At 35.7% G+C, this 14,620-nt stretch overlaps 1 protein-coding gene across 2 annotated transcripts in view; it reads right to left on the bottom strand.

The window, feature by feature from the left end:
- Positions 1–279: 279 nt before the first annotated feature.
- Positions 280–14,620, bottom strand: part of ARHGAP5 (Rho GTPase activating protein 5) — a 72,954-nt gene continuing 58,613 nt past the window's right edge. For both annotated transcript variants that reach the window (XM_011941869.1, XM_011941868.1), the window contains 4 exons: positions 12,418–12,495; positions 8,690–8,821; positions 5,890–5,995; positions 280–3,797 (listed from right to left, as the gene is read on the bottom strand). In XM_011941869.1, coding sequence (XP_011797259.1) covers positions 3,470–3,797; positions 5,890–5,995; positions 8,690–8,821; positions 12,418–12,495 — 644 coding nt within the window. In that variant the 3' untranslated portion in view covers positions 280–3,469. The remainder of the gene's footprint in view (positions 3,798–5,889; positions 5,996–8,689; positions 8,822–12,417; positions 12,496–14,620) is intronic.

Below are 14,620 nucleotides of genomic sequence, written 5' to 3'. Positions count from 1 at the left end.
CTAGAATAGTTTTCAAAATATTTCCAGTGGCTCCAAAGCATGTCTTAGAAAACTGTGAATTATCTTGTTTTCCTGACAATTAAAAAAATCAGATTTTCACTTATATACACCCCCAGAAAAAATTTTGAATCTCCTTTCCAGGTACAGTGAAAACTCAATAATACATCTCCTTATAAAATTTCCATATTGATAAATTTATATTTTTATTTTTCATATTTCACTTGAAAAAAATTAGCTAATTTTTACCAATGAAATGGTAAAAATAGAGGCAACTATAACTTAAAATTACACAGCTTCTTAATGTTTTATTCATAGCATTCTTTATACATCAGAAGCTTCACTGAAATTTAATTTACTGCAGCATCCTGTGGGTGAAGCACAAAAATTACATTAAACAAAGAAACAAAAGCACTTTTGACTTTTTAAAATTATATATATATTTATATCCAGTTGACAAATAGCATCACAATTATTACTGTATAAAAAACTAAAAATCACCATGGAAGCTAAGGCCTAAATTCTTATTCCAATTGTTCCCTTTTGTTTATATCTAAGAGATATTATTAATTAGATTCCAGTACTTAAAAAAAAAAAAAAACCCAAACAAACAAAAATACCCAGGTCTACATTATTTACATACAGTATGGGAAAAAAAGCTGCTTTTTGACTAACTTAGATTGCTGTTACCTGCAGTATTTACACTGTAAATGTTAAGGGGAAGAAGCACTACTAACAAATACCATTTAAAAAAAATATATTGTGTCTGGAATTTTATTCTTAAATTAGTTGTATATCCTAAGAAGTGTCTGTTGAATAGAATTTGACTTCTAATAAATCTACTGAAAGTGTGAAACAGAGTACCACTATGCTTCTTTATACTGCCAATCTAGATCCTGTTAGGTCCAATATTGTAGTAACTATAAGCACTGAACCTTAAATGAAACAATGGCAACATGTGTGTAGATGAAATTTTATTATTGTAAAATATAATGCCTTGATGTTTACTCACAATTATGAGACTATCCTCCTATTCTTTTAATCCTTTAAGAAGTCTCAGATGATAGGTCCCTAAACAGTGAAACCTTCCAGTAACTTACCAGAAAAAAGTTTAATTACGTTATTCTGTTCTTAGATATTTCTAATTTTTAAAAACATATTTAAATCCTTGGCAAAAACAAACACAATCAATTCAGTGTAACAGACTGAGCTTTAAACTGTACTTTAATTTTCAATAACTGTAACCTACTGGTTAATTGAACCAAACGTAGAATATTTAAATGACTCACTATGAAGTGTGTCAAATCAATGATAGAATGCATAGAAAAGTGGAGATAAGTTTGGGAGAAGGTGCAAGGTGGGTTAATGTGAAAAATGGTAAATGCCAGTTTTAGTAACAAAAATGGTACTAAATGCAGATGAACATTAAATTAATACAGTATAAAAGAGAATAGCTTAAATAAACTGGTATTCACATATTACAATAGCAAAGTTATGACAGAATGAACTGAAGACACGAAGTTTTGAAAACTCTCTTTTCAGCCCACTTCCAATAGAAATAGTCAGGCTTTTTTCCTGTACATAGTTTGATGCTTTGTCTATACCATATATAGTAGAAAAATAAATTCTTTAGCAACCTAGAAAGTTTATAAAACTCTTAAAGTTTAATTTTCTTTGCCAGACATGCCAATAGTTAAACTGACAACTATAAATTAAAGCTATATAATATAGACAATAAGTATAAGTAATATAGAACAGGTTAAGAATACTACATTTACCGGATTTTTTTTTAAAAATTACTGTACTTTCTTAATTCCTGTGTGCTTTGCAATAGGAATAATAGGGACTTTGTTTTCTTAGAAAAGATAACATGTAAGAGTATAACACAAATAAGATAATTTATAATATACATGTACTTCAACAGCAGCCTGGTTCATGCCAACATCTTGGTTCTGAAGTTAAAATTGGAAGTACAATACCTAGAACTTAACAGTTGGGAAAGACAATATTTATTTTAGGAAAAAACAGAGCAAATCAAACTCTTAGGAGCCTTGAACCTGAAAATCTATTTACTATAATACATATAAGATAATCTTAAAATTGTAGTCTGAATTAAGATAACATTGACCAAAGATTTTTTTCTTTACTACACAAAATATAACCTAGTGAAATTTACCTGTGCCACCTATTCTGAAAATTTTATCCATAATTTAGTGTTCTGGTTTTATCTTCACTAACAAAATGTTTACCCCTAAAAGCAGCAGTCATTTATAGTGATTCTGGTACCAACATCAAAGGAAAAAACTGGCTTAAAAATGGTGCAAAAGCCATTTTGGATTTTAGTACAACGTATCACAGAAAAGAACATGAATACAAATTTGTAATATAAACACTCCAAAGAGTCTGTCAGTACCCAAAGTATTTTTATTGCTATATTAGCAATGGGATTTTTGGATATGTTTTTAAGGGCCACATAAAAATAGATTCAAGGAACAAATTAAATTGAAGTCCTAGATTTAACTGTTTGGTTTAAAGAATTTTCTACAACAAATTTCATGTTTATGTATGAAAAGTTATATAACCTTATATGAAAATGTAATGAAGTATTTTCTACACTATACTAAATGTGTTCCCCAAGAGGGAAAAAATTAAAATATCTAAAATATATTAGATTAAGATTACAAGACCATCATAGATCTTTTGAACATGCATCTGTTTACAGAATTAACAGTATACAAAATGTTTATTTCATTATGGACCATAAAGAAATGAATTGGTGACAACTATCCTTTGCACAACATTATCAACTCACTTTAGCCACAAGCATGTCCTTGGTATGTGTGTAAAAGAAATAGGTTCATTTATCCCTCATCAAATCATCCACATGTTTACTTGGAAGTAAAGATGAAGGTACAGAAATGTGAAATATGTCAAGTGTATTTTTTTTCTTTCAAACAACATCCCAAGCATGGCCTCAGTAGCCTGAAATTATAAAATACTTAACTGGGCTTTTAGTTATCTACACTGACTGCCAGAATGTAAATTATGTTGCCCAAATTAGCATATCAAATAACAAAATCAGCCAGAAAGCAGGCTGAAAAGCATTAAATGTTTCATATAGGTGAGTTTTTAAATCATTTAATTTCTATAAAAAAATTTTATTCACAATATAATGTGACAGAAATTGCCACAGGAATGATATATACTGATTGCGATAAGGTTGCATGCAGCAGCAGCTTTGTATTTTATAGCTATTTTTGTTTATAAAAATTAAACCTCTCCAGTCATGCTTATCACATGGTCTTAGATTTGTAATGTAAGTGAATAAGGAATACCATCTAGTTCAAAGAGAAAATGTAATTTTGAATGTGACTTATCTGTATGAAACATGAAGTATACTACTGAACCCTGAAACATGCATGTCTAGATTTGCTTTTTGTCCAAATCCAGCCTGTCTGCAATCACCTTCTACTCATATAATACCAAGAGGATCCGTTTGTAATTGTGGTTGTATTAGCTGAGGTTGCAATGGTGGTGGCAACTGAAGTGGTACCATTGGCTCCACCAACTGTCCTGGGTTTGAAGGTGGTGGAGGAGCCACAGTGTTTGTCGTTTCTACAATTTCTCCATTGTAAAAGAAAAACTGACACTGTTGAATGAATGTTTCAACAACAGATTGATGAATCTTAGTAGTAGACAGAAACTCTCGATTTTCAAAATCCGGTCTCATCAAGGTTGGCCAAAAACAGATGGATAAGTTGTCTGCTGTCATTAGGTTGATTTTATTTTGCTGACTAACCCTGAAATTATGAAAGGAAAAAACATTTAGAAATCAAAACTCATTACAATCACAGAATTCCAGAGCTAGAGATGATCTCAGATTTAACGTTACCTTTATCCTACTTCAAACCTGGGGTTTAAAAATTTGCATAAAGAAGCACCTTTAATTCGTATGTAAAAAACTTTTCCTGGGCCAGGTGCAGTGGCTCACACTTGTAATCCCAGCACTTTGGGAGGCTGAGGCAGGTGGATCACCTGAGGTCGGGAGTTCGAGAACAGCAGGACTAACATGGAGAAACCCCATCTCTACTAAAAATACAAAATTAGCAAGGAGTAGTAACACAGCCTGTAATTCCAGCTACTTGGAAGGCTGAGGCAGGAGAATCGCTTGAACCTGGGAGGCGGGGGTTGTGGTGAGCTGAGATCGCGCCATTGCACTCCAGCCTGGGCAACAAGAGTGAAGTGAAACTCCGTCTCAAAAACAACAACAAAAAACCTTTCCTGATGTGACAAACTGTATTGAGTTTTTGGCAACAGAAACAACAAATTCTAATTGTATATGTAACTTCTTTGATTACTGTGAGAGATGTAAAGATAAACCAGAGTATGCTCTCTCTCTCAACCAGCTTTGGAAAAATTACTACCACAGGAGTTTGACACTAATGTCAGGCGAATTTTCCCTTCCTTCCTCCCCTCCTTCCTCTCCTTTTTATCTCTCCCTTTTCTTTTTCTTTCTCTTTCCTTCCTTCCCTTCTTTTTTTTTTTGGGAATCAAGTCTCACTATGTTGCTCAGACTGGTCTCAAACTCCTGGCCTCAAGAGATCCTCCAGCCTCCCAAAGTGTTGAGCCACCACATCCAGCGAGAATTTTTAACTTTCAAAAAACCTGGTTGCAGCAGGCGCGGTGGCTCATGCCTGTAACTCTAGCACTCTGGGAGCCCGAGGAGGGCGGATCACAAAGTCAAGAGATCGAGACCATCCTGGTCAAAATGGTGAAACCCTGTCTCTACTAAAAATACTAAATTTAGCTGGGCGTGGTGGCATGCATCTGTAATCCCAGCTACTCGGGAAGCTGAGGCAAGAGAACTGCTTGAACCCGGGAGGTGGAGGTTGCAGTGAGCTGAGATCGTGCCACTGAACTCCAGCCTAGTGACAGAGCGAGACTCCATCTCAAAAAAAAAAAAAGCAAACAAAAACCTGGTTGCTAGCATTCCATAAAACAATCTTTTTTTTTTTTTTTTTTGAGACAGTCTTGCTCTGTTGGCCAGGCTGGAGTGCAATGGCATGATCTCGGCTCACTGCAACCTCTGCCCCCCAGGCTCAAGCAATTCTCCCGCCCCAAGCCTCCTGAGTAGCTAGGATTACAGGCGCTCATCACCACATCCAGCTAATTTTTGTATTTTTAGTGGAGATGGGGTTTCACCATGTTTCCATGGTATTTTCTCAGAAAAAGGTTATAAGAAATGTTAACACGGTTTTATACCACATTGCTAGTAAAAAGTAAGCTTTAAACATCAGTTAATCCTCTTTTAGGAGGTACAGGCTGAAATGTACTTGGTTTAGGCGTTGATACTATTAGTTTAAAAAAAATACAGTTCACTAAAATGTCAGTAGAAAATATTACGAGAGGACTTTTGAAAAAATTAGCACACATGCTAATAGTTCCATTCAGTCCTCAGAACAACTTTGTTCTGAACACTTTGTGAAGTGCTGTTATTCTCATGTTTGTAGTTGAGACAATCAAGACTTAGCAAGAATAAGTCATTTACCCAAGGTCACAGAACTAGTAATTTTTCAAACCAAACCCTGTTTCAACTCCAGATAGGTCAATCTGGTTAATTATCTAAGTGTCATTTCATATCTAAAATTCTAAGATCCTACAGAGAATGTGGTAAAAAAGAAAATAGACTTACCACACTTACTATTTATATAATCATTTCATTACAAAACTAATCACATATCTTTTTAGATATAAATTAGAAAACCAAAATTCAACTGTATGTTTAGTCTGAGTCCCCTTTTCTATCTGATAATTACCTAATTTATAAAGTTTACATGTTTGAAATGTGTAGTGCATTTTATTTGCCAAAAATCCCTAAAAAAAAAAAAATACCTGTTTAGATGTGTTATCACATATCTGAATACATCATAGTTTACAGGATGAAATTTCTTAACAATTTCTTTCAAGGCATGAAGACGTTCTATTTTATCCGGGATTTCTGTAAAATTAAAAGTGAAGAGTTTGTGTAAAACTTACACATTTAAAAATATCTGATAAAGCTTCCTGCTATATTTACTGTAACAATCAAGAATGTGTTTAAAGCATATTAGGATAGGTAAACAAAATCAAAGAAAATGGTGTAAAGCAGCAGTCCCCAGCCTTTTTGGCACCAGGGACCAGTTTTGTGGAAGACAGTTTTTCCACAGATGGGTGGGGGGATGGTTTCAGGATGATTCAAGTGCATTACATTTATCATTAGATTTTAAGAAGTGCACAACCTAGATCCCCCACATGCGCAGTTCACAAGAGGGTTCCCACTCCTATGAGAATCTAATGCCGCTCCTGATCTGACAGAAGGTGGAGCTCAGCTTCCCTTACCCAACTGCTCACCTTCTGCTGTGAGGCCTGGTTCCTAACAAGCCAGGCTGTGTGGCCTAGGGGTTGGAGATCCCTGTTCAAAAGAACCTGCTAAATTATGTAAATTAAGAAATCACTTCAACTATCTATTTCTATTAATGTTATCATTTATTACTATAGCCTTTTTATAAGGAAAGCTAATCACTGAAGACCAAAGTGACTCAGCATTGACAAAATGGGAAATGGTATATTAGCAATTTACGTAACTAGATACTGATTTATAATTCATTACTTACAAATCTGTTAGGCTCTTAACATTTATGCTACAGAGAGTAACTATTTTAGGCTTCGTGGGCACACTTACTCAACCCCGTGTTGTAGCACAAAAGCAGTAACAAATGGGAGTGGCTATACGCCAATAAAACTTCTGAAATTTGAATTTCATGTAATTTTAATGTGTCATGAAATTTTCTTTTCTCTTGGTGTAAAAACGATTCTCAGCTCAAAAGTCTGCCCAAAACTGGTGATAGCCTAAATATGGCCCTTGGGCTATAGATTTGTCTATACTACAATTACTTGTAATCCATTTTGCTTATCAAAGTTTTCCTTTACAGATAGTTTAAGTATTTAACTTACTCTCCAAATCTACGCAATTATGAAACAGAGTAACTAAAATGTGGCCCTGAAATAAATGAGATAGAGGGTGCTTTCCTCCTCTTTATTTTGAAGACCAGTGTGTATATCACATCATTATGGTAGCAAAACCAATTACTAACAAAATTTCATTTGTTACACATTACTTCTAAATCGGTCCTCAAAAATTTCCTAAGTAGGAAAGTTCTGAGGTTCCTATTAATGGTCAATAGATAAGAACATCTAAGCTATCAATTAAACCATTTTCCCACTTTACCTGAGAGTATGTATAAGGCAACTATACCTTGTGACAATATACTGAATTAAAAAAAAAATAGGCCGGGCGCGGTGGCTTAAGCCTGTAATCCCAGCACTTTGGGAGGCCGAGACGGGCGGATCACGAGGTCAGGAGATCGAGACCATCCTGGCTAACATGGTGAAACCCCGTCTCTACTAAAAAATACAAAAAACTAGCCGGGCGGCGTGGCGGGCGCCTGTAGTCCCAGCTACTCGGGAGGCTGACACAGGAGAATGGCGTGAACCCAGGAGGCGGGGCTTGCAGTGAGCTGAGATACGGCCATTGCACTCCAGCCTGGGCGGCAGAGCGAGACTCAGTCTCAAAAAAAAAAAATAAAAATAAAAATAAAAATAAAAATAAAAATAAAAAATAAATCACTGAGAACTTATAATCAGAACTGTACAAAGTAGTCTCACCTAAAAGAACTTGAAGACTTGCAACCAAAAGGAAATAGTAGAGAGAAGTATTTAGCAATTATGTTAACTTTTTTTGTCACTGAGAAATCACATGGATGAAAATGATGCCCAAACAGACTTTAGGTCTCATTTTCTGGATAAATGAATATCTGTTTAGTGGAAACATCTGAATGAAAGATGCCAAAGTAGGAATAAATACTAAATAAATATCATGTTCTTTCCCAAAATGACTTACAACACGTGGTCTGCTATGGTTTGAATGTTTCCCCCAAAGTTCTTGTGTGGAAAACTTAATCCCCAAGGCAACAGTGTTGAGAGGTGGGATCTTTAAGAGGTGACTGTATCATGAGGGTTTTGCCCTTGTGAAGAGATTAACACTGTTATCTCTTAAGTGAGTTAGCTATTTTGGGAATGAATTCCTGATAAAAGAGTAAGTTCAGCCCCCTTCCTGTCTCTTACTCTCTGAGTATGCTCTCTTGCCCTTCCACCTTTGGGCATGGAATGCCTTTGCAAAAAGGCCCTCACCGGATGAGGCCTCCTTGACCCTGAACTTACCAGCCTCTAGAACTGTAAGAAATAAATTACTTTATAAATTATGCAGTCTGTAATATTCTGTTATAGCAACATAAAACAGGTAAGACAAGGCCAAAGTAAATTTCTTCGACTTACAATTTGAAGAATTTATTTAATTTTCTTACAATGCCCTTAAGTTTGAATTAAAAACACAAACCTCAAACTTCTAGTACAATGATCTAATTTCTAGGACCATTTAAGTCACCTAGGGGGCTAACTAAAACAGAATATTCCTGGAGGCCATCTTCAGGGATTCTGATTTTAATTTAGAGGAAAATACCTTTAAGAAATAGTGTTCTAGTAAGTTAATTTTTATTAGCTACATATTCTAGCACATGATGATTTTAACACTTAGCAATCGATACCCAAAAACTGCCACTATCATCCCTCTCATAAAAAGGAGGTTTATACTTACTTGCTGCTTCCAATAGCTCCGGATGAAGAGAATATGGAATTAAAGGATCTGGCAGATCTGCAAAGAAAGCTTTAAGGGCTCCAGCTACAGCATTTACTGTGACTTCCATTGACACTAGATTGATACTATGATCTACAAGACAAAAATTAACATTTTAAATTACATAATAAAACTTTATTATAGAAAATAAAGTTTTCTGTGCATTTACTGTGACTTCCATTGACACTAGATTGATACTATGATCTACAAGACAAAAATTAACATTTTAAATTACATAATAAAACTTTATTATAGAAGTAAGCTAAACGGTTACTTTTAGATCAAAAGATGACTTTACGTCGTGGGCCACTTTTCTTTTTCTTTTTTTTTTTTGAGACTGAGTTTCGCTTTTGTTGTCCCGGCTGGAGTACACCTCACTGCAACCTCTACCTCCCCGGTTCAAGTGATTCTCCTGCCTCAGCCTCCTGAGTAGCTGGGATTACAGGCGACCGTCACCACACCCAGCTAATTTTTTATATTTTTAGTAGAGAAGGGGTTTCACCATGTTGGCCAGGCTGGTCTCGAACTTCTGACCTCAGGTGATCCACCTGCCTCAGCCTCCCAAAGTGCTGAAATTACAGGTGTGAGCCATGGCGCCCGGCCCCACTTTTCTTTTTAGGCTGACAAACTACATGGATTTGGGAAAAGACAACCAAGCAATAAGTCTTTTCTATTATAATAAAAAAAATGCTGTTAGGTTTATTAGTATATTGAGGAACTTTAATAATACCTATCTTTTTTTGGTTTATACAGCAATTTAAAAGAGGCCACAAGAGGCAGGTGAGCTGGTGCACACCTGTAGTCCCCGCTACTCAGGAAACTAAGGTGAGAAGATCACTTGAGCCCAGGAGTTTAAGTCTAGCCTGGACAACATAGTGAGACCCTATTTCTTTGGAGGAGGGGTGAAAAAAAAAAAGAGGCCATAAAAGAAAAAAGAAATATGCATACAGGTTGATCTGAAACTTGTTCACTGGAACATTTCATATCTGGCATAACTGCTAAGTAAAATACACATATTCCAAAATTTGAAAAAAATCTGAAATCTAAAATACTTCTGGGCCCCAAGAATTTTGAATAAGAGATACTCAATTTGTATAAATTCTAATTTGGGCTTTTTAAGCTTACAGTTTAAAATTTTATGTAAAATGGTTTAAATTTAAATAGTTGGTGAAGTTCCGACTAAAAAAATCAAGAACAGAACATACTAAAAGTGTATCATAAGGTTAATTTGCTATCAGTAAATCACTTTAATATAAAAAATAGGCCAGCAAAAAGAAAAAAAATTTCCCCATCAGCTAGACAAGCATTGTTTACAGTTTAGCATGTTTCCTTTCAGCCTTTCTCTGTTCATTAAAAAAATTGTCAAATCAATTGTTAACATTTTGCCTTACATAAACAATTTTAATGGCTGTGAAATATTTCCTTAGATTATACAATTTACATAATATTCTATTACTGAACATTTAGATTTATTTCATTTAAATATATTACAATAATATGAAAATGATATGACGCTATGCTTTAATACATATAAGCTTATTTCCTTAGGCTACATTCTTTGTAGTAATAGCTACCCAATGAACATTTAATATGGTGCTCGGACAGAAAACTCTTCATATGCATTATCCCATTATCCTTATAGTTACTCTCATCACTCCCACAGTAGACATAAAGAAATTGAGATTTAGAAAGATTAACTTGCCAGAGACACAAAAATAGTGGCAGTAGTGGCAGGACCAGAAAACAAAACAAGAAAGTCAAACTCAAGAGCCTTGGTATTAACTACAACCATGCCTTCACTATTGGAAGTTAACTTCTACCAATTTAATATCATTAAGTCTAAACAGTTTTTTAAACACTATATATATAAAAAAAATTTTTTTTTTTTAGATGCAGTCTCGCTCTGTCACCCAGGCTGGAGTGCAATGGTACGATCTCTCAGCTCCCTGTAACCTCCCCCTCCTGGGTTCAAGTGAGTCTCCTGCCTCAGCCTCCCAAGTAGCTGGGATTACAGGTGTGCGCCACCATGTCCAGCTAATTTTTTGCATTTTAGTACAGATGGGGTTTCACTATGTTGCCCAGGCTGGTCTCAAACTCCTGAGCTCAGGCAATTTGCCCACCTTGGCCTCCCGAAGTGCTAGGATTACAGGCGTGAGCCACTGTGACCGGGCAATATTTTTAAAAAATGGGATACTAGACTATACGATACTCTTTGGCAACAAGGTGTGTTTTTATAAACACACAGTCACACACACACAACAACAACTGACGTTTTGATATTTCAACAGGCATAAATCTTTATTTTACGTGGTTTCTTAGTATTTATTCTACTTATGAGACCCGAGTGGTATCCCCACAAAACCCCTTTAAAAAAAAACTTACAATACTGCAAGGAAGAGCCTTGTAAGTATATCTTGGCATGCTTATGCAAAGACTTCTATAACAAATTCCTAGAAGTGGAATTTCTCTAGCAAAGCTATCTGAATCCTGATATTCACAAACTGCCTCTCAAAAGGCACCTACAACCAACAGTGTACAAGATACATGCTTACCTACGCTCTACTAACAATTGTTTTCATTCAAATAAAACAAATAAATATAATCCTTTAATTTTTATCATTAATAGAAGCTAAGCATATTTTCATTTATTTATTGGTTGCTCTCTTCTGATGGGAATTACTTAAGCTAGGTATGTCACACCCTGTTTTAGCCACATGCCATACAGAATTTTTACATTTTTGTAAAATTTTAGCATGTATACAGTCCAGTCTATCAACTTGTGTTCATGCTTTCTAGGTTTCATATCAAGTTTAGACTGTTCTTTACTCTAAGACTATAAAAATATTCACTCATTTTTCTCTCTGGTACTTATGTTTTTCATTTTTTACATTTAAATCTTTAATCGCATATAGGGTTTACTGAGTACGAGTAGAAAATTTGGCTTTTTTTTACTCCTAATGGCTAAGATGTCGATCAATCAGAAGTCAAATTATTGCTTTTCTAACTCTGGTGATGGATTTATATAGGTACAGTCACAGTCTTTTACTTGTGAGATTGTTTAATGTATTAGGAATATGAAATTTGGGAAGAACCTCAGAGTATATGGGCCATAAAATACCTAATCTTACATCAAAATATTTTATAGTATTCCCTTCAGTCTTAGGGTAAGAGATAGTTTCTTGTTATTTCAAAAACAAAATTTATTCTACTGCATTCCATTCCTTCCGGGCCTGATGGACTTTGCTTCAATACTTTTCCAGTACCTCCTTTCTTATTTACTAAATCCTCTTCTGTCTTCATACTTACATTAAAAATATATACAATATTGTATTTTCTTGACTCAACTGCCTCTTGTTTTCAATCTTTTCTTCTATTGCAATTGTATTTTAAAAGGTTCATATCATCTGCTTCCTCTTACAAATCCCTAGTACCAAGGCCCTTTAATTCAAAGGCTCTAAAAGTAATCAGTGACTTCCTTGCTAGTGTAAAGAAAATAGACTTTCCCTAGCTGTTTCGTACCTTTACTGTGGTATCTATTCTACTTAGTGCTTCTAATCCCACTTTGAAACCCTCTCTCCTCAACATCCATTTCCTTAGGAAGTTTTCAAATGAAAATCAATCTTCTCACCATGAATTCTAATAAGTAAAACATAAAACAACAATTTTATTTCACATAATTATCTTCTTACCTTGATCAAACTGCTTTTGAATATTGTCTTGGTCAGTTTTGTTCCCGCTAACACGGTAGAGTCCTTCGGTACATAACCCTAAGAGAATAAATATACATACTTTAATAAACACATATATATCCACATGGCTGGGCACAGTGGCTCATGTTTGTAATCCCAGCACTTTGGGGGGCCAAGGTGGGAGAACTGCTTGGTCCAGGAGTTTGAGCCTAGCCTGGGCAACATAGGGAGACTCTGTCTCTACAAATAATAAACAAAAACTTAGCTGGGCATGGTGGCATGCACCTGTAGCCCCAGCTACTCGGGAGGCTGAGGCAGGGGGATCACCTGAGCCTGGGAGGTCAAGGCAAGAGAGCAAGACCCTGTCTCCCAAAAAAAAACCCCAACCAACCAAACAAAAAACCCATATATATGTATAACAATAAATGTACTTAATCTTATGTACAATTTAGTTACAAATTTATAGTGGTAAAATATTTTTAAGAATAAAATATTTTTTGAGTATTTAAAAAAAGTTAGTTCTTAGTGGACTATTTTCCATTTTAAACCATTTAGGACATTCAGCTCCAGACAAAATGAATAGACTTATTTCTCCCCACTCTCCCACTAAATACAGCTAAAAACCCTGAACCTAACATGTAAAAAAAACCAAACGTAAGTATTCTGTGAATGGTGGAGAGAAGAAGGTGAACTGGCTAATGACTTAGAAACTTGAAGAACGACATGACAGTAAGTTTCCTGATTTTCGAGGGGGCAGGAAGAGGCTCATATCGTGACTGGGCGTCGGAGAGGACTGCAACCCAGAAATACTAATGAGCAAAGGCAAAAACAACAAGACTACCACCACCACCACCACCACTACACCCAAAACTAACAAAATAAAAAAATAAAACCCAACAACAACAGCAACAAGAAGTCTGCTTTCCCTAGTGAAAGGATTAGAAGAGGTACAGCCTAGCAAAACAAAACCTTTTTGACTATAATTGCCCTCCTCAAGCCACAGAGCATGGAATCCCTCCTCACTCTTGTCAGTGGAGGCCAACTTGAAAGCCTAGACTTCTACCTCTGCCGATCAGTAACAAGGAGTTCTTTACCCTTTCTGGAGTGTCAGCAGAGGCTGAGTAGAGAGCCTAAACTTCCACCACCAATCCTAGGTAAGAGATGCCCTACCTACCCCACCATGCTATTATCAGTGAAGGCCAGTGGAAGCCAACAGGGAGTCTTAACTTCCACTCCCACCTTGCAGCCCTCCTCCCCTGCTGGTGCAACATCAGAGGAGGCCTGCTAAAAGAGATTTTAGTAATATTCCAAAGTCTCTGAACGTGATATCCAAAGTGTCTATGATATAATAATAAAACAAAAATCCCTCATATCAAAAACCAAGAAAAATATCAACTTGAATGATAAATGACATTTAACAGACACTAACTCAATGGTGGCAGTTATGGAATTATTGAAGCGGACTTTAAAGCAGTTATTGTTATTATAAAATACTTCAATGTGCAATTACAAACACACTTGAAACATGAAAAAATAGGAAGTTTCAGCAAAGAAACAGAATATATAAGGAATAACTAAATGGAAATTTTAGGCCAGGAGTGGTGGCTCCCGCCTGTAATCCCAGCACTTTGGGAAGCTGAGGTGGGTGGATCACTTGAGGTCAGGAGTTTGAGACAAACCTGGCCAACATGTTGAAACCCCACCTCTACTAAAAATACAAAAATTAGCTAGGTGTGGTGGTGGGTGCCTGTAATCTCAGCCACTTGGGAGGCTAAGGCAGGAGAATCATTTGAACCCAGGAGGCAGAGGTCGCAGTGAGCTGAGATCACACCACTGCACTCCAGCCTAGGTGACACAGCGAGACTCCTCCTCAAAAATAAATAAATAAATAAAAATATAAATAAATAAATGAATAGAAATTTCAGAACGAAGAAATACAGTGACAGAAACAACTCACCAAATGGGCTCAACAGCAAGATAAAGATAAACCAATTTTAAGCCAGGCATGGTAACTCACACCTGTAATCTTACCCCAAAATAACTAAACCTCATTGTTCTCTAGATAACATTTATCCTGACTTTGTGAATGTATTCTTTTACAGAATTCTTATTACTCCATGTCTATCTATAGGTCCCAGTTGAAACATTTCTTCCTCATTGACACATTCCCTGCTATCTCCAATTAGATAAAATTTTTTTTCCC

The sequence above is a fragment of the Colobus angolensis genome, unplaced genomic scaffold (assembly GCF_000951035.1).
Source record: "Colobus angolensis palliatus isolate OR3802 unplaced genomic scaffold, Cang.pa_1.0 Scaffold202, whole genome shotgun sequence".
NCBI lineage: Eukaryota > Metazoa > Chordata > Mammalia > Primates > Cercopithecidae > Colobus > Colobus angolensis.
The sequence above is the reverse complement of the archived record's forward strand: the minus strand, read 5'-3'. Positions and strand labels throughout refer to the sequence as shown.